This window comes from Thamnophis sirtalis, unplaced genomic scaffold (assembly GCF_051295495.1).
Source record: "Thamnophis sirtalis isolate CommonGarterSnake01/CBP01778 unplaced genomic scaffold, rThaSir2_p1.2 scaffold_13, whole genome shotgun sequence".
NCBI lineage: Eukaryota > Metazoa > Chordata > Lepidosauria > Squamata > Natricidae > Thamnophis > Thamnophis sirtalis.
In genome coordinates this window covers 26,382,100-26,390,503 of record NW_028261393.1, presented here as the reverse complement: position 1 = coordinate 26,390,503, position 8,404 = coordinate 26,382,100, and the positions used below count along the sequence as shown (strand labels likewise).

The window sequence follows — 8,404 nt, the reverse complement described above, 5'->3', positions numbered from 1 at the left end:
TTCTACATGCCCAGTTTGGGAGAGTGGGAATATTCAGCTAATCCCGCAGTACCCACAAAAATGTTGAAAATGGGATTATATCTAGATTCACATGAACATATGCTCAGTCTCTTCGGTCTCTTAAGTCTCAATCTCTTAACACTGCACTCTTTCAATCAAAACCCACATCCCACTGAAAATTAGGAGTTGGAGTTCACAGGAATATGTGTATCTATATTCATAAGCTTATGTCCATGTGTGTATTTGGAGAACAGTTGGGTTGAAATAAATGGAGAAAGAATAAAACTGATGTGGTTGGTGTCATCTACTATTCAAAGGAATGCATATGTGCATTGGAAAATATGGTTTTCATAATTGTTTCATGAAAGAGATTAGTAGAGACTAAAGGTTGGTAGGGGGGAGGAAGCCCTAGCTCTGAGTCATAATATGTTTTGCTTAATTCTGGAGTGATTCGGGCCTGGAGGCTTTTATTGATCTTTTCCCATTCCATGGAAGTACATTGGTGTAGGTATGTGTAAAATGGCCTTGATTCAATCCAAATTTTCAAATCAATTTTAGGAAATAATTCAATTCCATGTGGATTTTCCAACGGATTCAGAAAAAGAGCATTTGTCCTTGTGTAAATGACCTTCCAATCAAGTTAAGTTAATCGGATCATCTTCAAACTGAATCCCAAAATAAAATACAGGTAGTCCTCAACTTACGACCACAATTGAGCCTAAATTTACATTGCTAAGTGAAACATTGATTGAGTTTTGTCCCATTTTATGGCTTTTTTCCACGGTTGTTAAGTGAATCACTATAGTTGGTAAACGAGTAACATGGTTGTTAAGTGAAACTGTTTTTCCTCATTGACTTTGCTTGTGAGAAGGTGGCAAAAGGGGATCATGTGACACCCCCCCCTTCCCGAACAATGCAACCATCATAAATAAGAGTCAGTTGACAAACCTCTGAATTTTGATCGTGCGACCATGGGGTTGCTGCAGTGGTCATCAGTATGAAAAATGATCTTACTGTTTTCAGTGATGTTGTAACTTTGAATGGTTGCTAAATGAACTGTTGTAAGTCGGGAACTACCTGTATACACTCATATAACCTACTTTTTTATACCAGGTGAACTCACCAGGCTTAATACCACCAGGAAACTTGACGTATTGAACAGGTTATTTATCATTAAAGTTCAACTTAATAATACTTGACTCAATACTTGATTCTTACTGAGTCTTTCTCCAATAAGTCCAACCTCAATCCTGGGGTTTATTGTGGTCCATCTAAAGCTACCAAAGTCCAACCCTACTTAGCTTCAGAATCTAAATATTAAAATATCCCGCAAAGCTAAAAGCACACAGGAGCCGATGATCTTTCAATCTAGACTCTTCAGTTCAGTGGTGAAATTCAATTATTTTTTACTACCGGTTCTGTGGGCGTGACTTGGTGGGCGTGGCAGGAGAAGGATACTGCAAAATCCCCATTCCCTCCCCACTCCTGGACTACTCAAAATGTCCGCTACCGGTTCTCCAGAACCTGTCAGAACCTGCTGGATTTCACCCCTGCTTCAGTCCAATCTCTCCCAACCTCTCTTCATCATCACCCTTCACGTTAAGTCAATCTCGACCGCAATGCAACACAATTTCCCTCCCCTTCCAACCTTCCTCCCTCAAGGAGATGATCTGCAGCCAGGGCAGAAGTAGAAGGAGGAACAGGCTGCTGCACTCTCTGCCTGAGGGTGAGGAAGGGGGAGGGAAGGCTGCTCATCCCAACCACTGGGTCAGAAGATTAAGGAGGCAGCCTCCATTGAGACTTTAGGGTCTGACACCCATTTGCTACCTGCCAGCTGGAGTTGGCACAAAATGACATATTTTTAGGAGGGTGCTTGGAAAGGGTGGAAAGCAGGCCCCGATCAGGAAAGATGTGGCCATGTGTTTGATTGCTCATATTCTCCCTTTCTCTCCCCCTTTCTCCTTCGCCCTGGGCCATCAATCAGAGAGTCTGGCTCTGGGAACTGGGACACCGAAAGCTGCCAGACGGTGGAAACCCTTTCTGCTCATACCAAGTGTCAGTGCAGACAGCTCTCGACCTTTGCCGTGATTGCTCAGCTCCCCAAAGACCTGGTAAGTGGGGCTGAGGTGGCTAAGGGGCTCCTGTGGGGCTAAGGCAGGGCACGGGGGAAGCAGACTGGGTGGGCCTTGTCCCATGCTTTGAGGTGGCCCCTGCCCAAGAAGGAAGAAAGAGTTCAGATTTGAGGTTCTACTAAAGGAGAAGAGAGGGTGGGGAGATGAGAGAGTCCTGATTCTGACCCTCAGCTGACCAGCAGGAAGTTCTGGAAGCTGAATGGGAATAGCTCAGGAAACCCAGTTTGAAAGTGGTGGTTGAATTTTGTTTGATGGGACCAAGCTGTGCAGACAGAGCTTGGAATGATTTTTGGTGTCTCTTCTCCCCATTCAATTCTGGGCATATCATAGACGATCAAAAGAAGCTATGTTTAATTTATGTCCACTGTGAAATTGCAAGGACATCGAATTTCATTGGGATTGTCCATTCCTCATAAATAGGAAATGCACACTGCTGTTTTATATGCATACACTGAGACTTTTCCCGTTCTCTTATCTTTGCAATCTGGGTTAAAGGAAATAGAGAAACAATAAAACTGATATGGTTGTGCGGTCTTGGCAATCAAGAGTAGTATCTAAATGTCGGCGATCTGTTAATTCAAATCTCATTTCCCTGGGAATTATCTAGCTAGGCTTGGGCTGTTTCCTTTTGTGATTTGGGCAGAATTGTGATCATCCTCACAGTTTTGTGGCAATGCTTGCTGTTACAATTGTGCTATGATAATATTATGCAGATTGGTTACACATTCCAAAGCACTAATATAAATATTAGATATTTATTAGTAGTATGTGGCATGCAATAATTGCTGTAGTTTCTACTAAGGATAGATAAATCTTCTGTATCCAATTTGTGACCCTCTCTTGGTTTGCTTATAAATTGATTCTGCCGCATTTCCATATTAATCTGCAATTTTAAAAACCTGTACCATAACTGCTATTAAATAGATATTTTAATACATATTTAATGCTCATAAACTGCATTTTAAAGATATTATCCAAAGCACGTGCTGTTTCATTTCATTTTTCTTGTAGCCAAGACTTAGTTTTGAGCTGTGTGCTTTGAGCCTGCAAACTAAATGGGTCAGACGGCATTGAATTCCTAAGTATCAGATGCCAAGGCATTCCTCTGGTGGCTTCCTTCTGCACAGGGATGTATTCACACATATGCTTCACACCAGTTCAAACTCAAACTGCCTCCTTATTGCATTGCTCTCCTCTCCCTCCCAAACACTTGAAGAATACATGGATTGGGCTCACCCAATATAATAAGCTATCATAAGAATGGAATGGAATGGAATGGAATGGAATGGAATGGAATAGAATAGAATAGAATAGAATAGAGAATGGAAGGGAAGAGGAGAAGAGAAGAGAAGAGAAGAGAAGAGAAGAGAAGAGAAGAGAATTTTTTATTGGCCAAGTGTGATTGGACACACAAGGAATTTGTCTTTGGTGCAGATGCTCTCAGTGTACATAAAAAGACAAGATACATTCGTCAAGAATCATAAGGTACAACACTTAATGATAGTCATAGGGTACAAGCAATTATAATAAATATATAATTATAATGATATATATCATATAATTATTCCATAACTAATACTACAGATTGAATTGCACTCTGTAGCTAGTAGACGTTTAGAGCCAGATTTCTTATCAAGACCGTTTTGGTTCTTCTAGCTAAAGAGCAAATCTTGACTTGTTTTTGGTCAGTACCGTTGGTGCAGCATCATAGTGTGGTGAGCGTGTCTTCCTTTGTACCTGGAGCTCCTCCAGCATCAGATCTTCCTTTCCAATAGAGCAAACTTTTCTTCTCTTCTTACAGGCCATGGACTCTGGCAGTTCACCATCGGTTCCTCTGATGATCGGCTGTGCAGTTTCCTGTATGGCTTTGCTGACCTTACTGGCGATCTATGCTGCATTTTGGAGGTAGGTTGGCCCCAGAGCTATGGTTGGAAGATGCAGGTTTACCCCCCCCCCCCAAAAAAAAGCCAACCATGGTTAATCTCAACAGTAAGTGCAGATATAAGGCAGAACCACAGGGAGAATTGCAGGGGTGAGCTGCTACAGGTTCGCCTGGGTTTGGGAGAACCAGCAGCTAACATTATGGCCAGTTCGGAGAACCTCCAAATCCCACCCCTGGCTGGTCCTGGCCACCCCACTCTGCCCCACCCAGGAGTCTCCACGCAGCCTGATTTGGATGCGCAGTAAGTGCAGGGAGGGGGGGAAATGGGCCTCCCAGAGTGCTTCTGGAGCTTAGGGAGGCAGTTTTTGCCCTCCCAGAGGCTCGAGAAAAGACTCTGGGGTGCAAAAACACCGCTCCACCATGGTGCGGAGGCCGACTAGGCCATGCCATTTTTAACATTTTTATCCTCTTGTCTTTCAAGACCTCTAAATTCAACAATGTGAGTTGAATATGGAAAATAAAACAAAGTGGTCTGTAAGAGGCCCAAACTGCTTGCAGCAATTTGAGCTAAGGGTTTAATAAAGATTCAATTTTAATTTCATCTGCAAAGGATGGTATTTTTTGTTCCTGACTTCCACTTTTGAAAGTGTGAATCTATTCCACAATTGGGATCAAGAAGGTTCAGGCAGATGTAACAATTACTGAACATTAAAGAAGAGTTTGGGAAAGTATTATCAGATCACTGTGGGGGATGCTCTCCTCTGAAATCATCCCACAATTCCACCAAAGCTGGTGAAAGCTTTCCACCCTCAAAAACAAAACAGCTGCAGAGCCAGCACCCACCCACCCATAGAATTAACACCAAAGATGATTGTGGTGTGGGAGGAGTGTTGCTAATTCTAAAAAAAGAACCCTACAATTGTTGGGTGGCATTAAATTTTCCAGGAACACCAAGCAATGAATACATGAAATAATTTCCCCCCTCCTGCAACTTTAACCTTATAAAACCCATAGAGGTGGTACTCACTTAGTAGCTACCGGTACTTAGATATCATTTAAACTTAGGATAGCACAGAAGAGGTAGTGCTTATGACTGGTCTTCATAATTGTGGCTGTCACATCATCTCCAGAGGTATAAGATTGCGATATAGGCACTTGGTGGCTTGTAAGTATGACACCACAGCATCCTGGAGTCCTGTGCAGCCCAGCTTCTAACAACAATGTCAGTGGAGAAGCTGGACAGAAATCACAAATGATGCCCATGTGACATTGCACTTAACAAAGGTGTGGGTCACACTGAACAGTGATGACCAGAAGTACTAAAACTGCTGTTGCTAAGTGCTGTGGTGATGTGGCATCACACATTACAACTGGCCTCAATTGCCATAATTAACTGGAGACCACCTGTATGAGCAAGGAGATAACCAGGTTAAGGTAAGATTAAGATAAGATTAAGATAAGATCGCTTAGTGACTTTTTGAATTTACAACACACTGAAAAAAAGTGACTTAAGGGCATTTTCAGTTACAACCATTGTGGCATCCCCATGGTCATGTGATCAAAATCCAGAGGCTTGGCAACTGACTCAAATGTATGACTGTTGCAGTATCTCAAGGTCATGTGATCCTCTTTTGCAAATATCTGACAAGCTAAGTCAATGTTGAAGCCGGATTCATTTTAACAACTGTGTTACTGATTTAACAGCTGCAGTGATTCATTGAACAACTGTTCCAAGACAGGTCATAAAATGGAGCCAAATTCATTTAGCAACTTTCTTAACTTAGCAACAGACCTTTTGAGCTCATTTGGGCTCATTTGTGCTCATAAGTCAGGGTGTACCTGCATTGCCATTTTTCTATGTACACAATGGCACACATTAAAATGAAATTCTGATGTCCGCTCTCAAAAGAATATATATATATATATATATATATATATATATATATATATATATATATATATATATGTATGTGTGTGTGTGTGTGTGTGTGTGTGTGTGTGTGTGTGTGTGTGTGTGTGTGTGTGTGTGTGTGTGTATATATATATATATATATATATATATATATATATACACACACAGACATAGAGCCATACATACATACATATACACATATACTACACACACACACGCACACGCACACAGACACACTTTAATCGCAGTCCATTTTGAATACATAGCAGAAAAAAGAGTTTTGAGAATTAATAAGGTTGATGCTATATGGCCCTGATGGCGAATCTATGGCACAGAGGTGGCATGCAGAGCCCTCTCTGTGGGCATGTGCGCCATCACCAGCTGCTCTTCTGGTTTCTGGCCAGCTGATCTTCATGGGATCTGGAGCGCCGGAAGACGGCCAGAAAACAGCCAGAAAAACAGTCACAAATGGCCAAAAACCAGGGCACTTTGGGATCATTTTTAGGATGGTTTTTTGGGGCTGTTTTTTCCGATGCTCCGGCACACATTCGTGCACATTCCAGTTTGGGCACTTGATACTGAAAAGGTTGGCCTTCACTACTATATGGATGTAAAGCCATTACAGAATCTAGTTGTTCTGCTTCTGATAGCACGGAGCCTCCTCCCAGAAGGTAACAAAGAAAGCTGCTCATGAAAAGGATGACTAGCATCCCAGACAATACTATGGATCCTGCTCCAGCAGCACTTGCATGCCATGTCCTGGATAGAAGGAAGTGAACTTCCAAGGTCCAGATCTGTCAAAAAGGCTCCCTCACCTGCTCTTTTGTTTTCTAGGTTCATCAAGTCTGAACGTTCCATCATTCTTCTGAATTTCTGTCTCTCTATTTTGGCCTCCAATGTGTTGATCTTGGTGGGACAGTCCCAGATGCTCAGTAAGGTGAGAAAAATCATTTCCTTCCATAAAAGAAAACAGAGGATGTCTTCTGTCATACTTTTGTGTTTAATCATACTCTGCTTCAGGATGTTTTTTATGGATTTTCGCTAGTGGGCACCATTATTTTTGATGGAAAGCCAGAAAAAGATAGACCTAATTGCAATCTAGAATGAATTAGCTTCCAAAATGTGCTAGATTTTGCCTTCTTATTTAGGCAATGATGGTGCTTAATTAAAAATAAAAGCATTTCCCCAGTTATCAGTTTACCTTCCTGGTTGTTTTCTTGGCAATCAAGGATTTTGCAGGACATGTAGGAAGTCAGATTTTTGTTTTTCTGAAGCTTTGTGAGTTATTGTGGACTATAATCCTTTCACAAAGTACATGTTTCATTGTGTTGTTTCAAACCTTAGAGTTGTACAGTGCTTCTGACCCAAAGGTGCTGGGCAATCGAAGAAATGATATGGCTGCTTAAAAGATAAAAAAAAAAAGAATGAAAAGAAAAAGACATAGAATTATGCTTTCCAAACCTTATGAGCAATGATGGCACAGTGGTTAGAGTGCAGTACTGCAAGCTACTTCTGGTGCCTGCCAGCTGCCTGCAATTTGGCAGTTCAAATCTCACCAGGCTCAAGGTTGACTCAGCCTTCCATCCTTCCAAGGTTGGTAAAATGAGGACCCAGATTGTTGGGGGCAATATGCTGACTCTGTAAACCGCTTAGAGAAGGCTGTAAAAGCATTGTGAAGCGGTATATAACTCTAAATGCTATTGCTATGGTTATTTCTATCAAACAATTATTATAACCTTTGCGCTCTTTTACTGCACAGAAAAATTAGTTATAAACACATATACATATACACACACACAACTGCTATATATAAACATTGATGTGCATGTTACTGTTGATTTTGATCTAAACTATAGAATGAAGAATTGGAATACAGCATTTTGGAATATCAATAGCTCCAGGTATTAACAAATTTAAAATAGGCTTCTTACAATTTGAAAAAAAATGAATTTAATTCATCAGAAAATACAATTTTGTGTTTATTGAACCACTCAAAAATGCTTAAGTAGAGAGGAGATTTTGATACTCGATTTGTTATGTTCTAAAAAGTTTAAAGGGTCTTTAACAGATTCTGGGTATGAATTCACTAACCTGTTTTTTAAAATTCTCTGTGTTAAAAATATGTTGATGTGGTCTAGATTTTTTGATAAGCTTAAGAATTTAATTAACTTTCTGTTTTAGTTCATATGTAGACCTTTTCTCTATTTTTGCTTTTCTTGTATTTTTTCATGTTTAGTTCATTTTAATTGTTATAAAATATCTAGATATTCTTTTTTGTTGTGCAATCATTTTTTTTCTCTATTGGAGATATAGGAAGGGATTTTTTTTGTATGTAAAATTCAAAAAGAAGAAAAAAAGAGCTGCAAATGAGTACTAGTGTGCCTATGTATTCCAAAACCCTTTTGGAAAAAAAAAACACAAATCTAAAATGCCATTATATATACATACTTTTTAAAAACTGTGCTAAATAGGTCAAAC

The 8,404-nt window shown here is 40.3% G+C and overlaps 1 protein-coding gene across 4 annotated transcripts in view; it reads left to right on the top strand.

The window, feature by feature from the left end:
• ADGRB2 (adhesion G protein-coupled receptor B2) overlaps positions 1-8,404 on the top strand; it is a 253,569-nt gene that overhangs the window by 188,010 nt on the left and 57,155 nt on the right. For all 4 annotated transcript variants that reach the window (XM_087727880.1, XM_087727881.1, XM_087727879.1 and 1 more), the window contains exons 15-17: positions 1,985-2,111; positions 3,934-4,037; positions 6,761-6,863. In XM_087727880.1, coding sequence (XP_087584006.1) covers positions 1,985-2,111; positions 3,934-4,037; positions 6,761-6,863 — 334 coding nt within the window. The remainder of the gene's footprint in view (positions 1-1,984; positions 2,112-3,933; positions 4,038-6,760; positions 6,864-8,404) is intronic.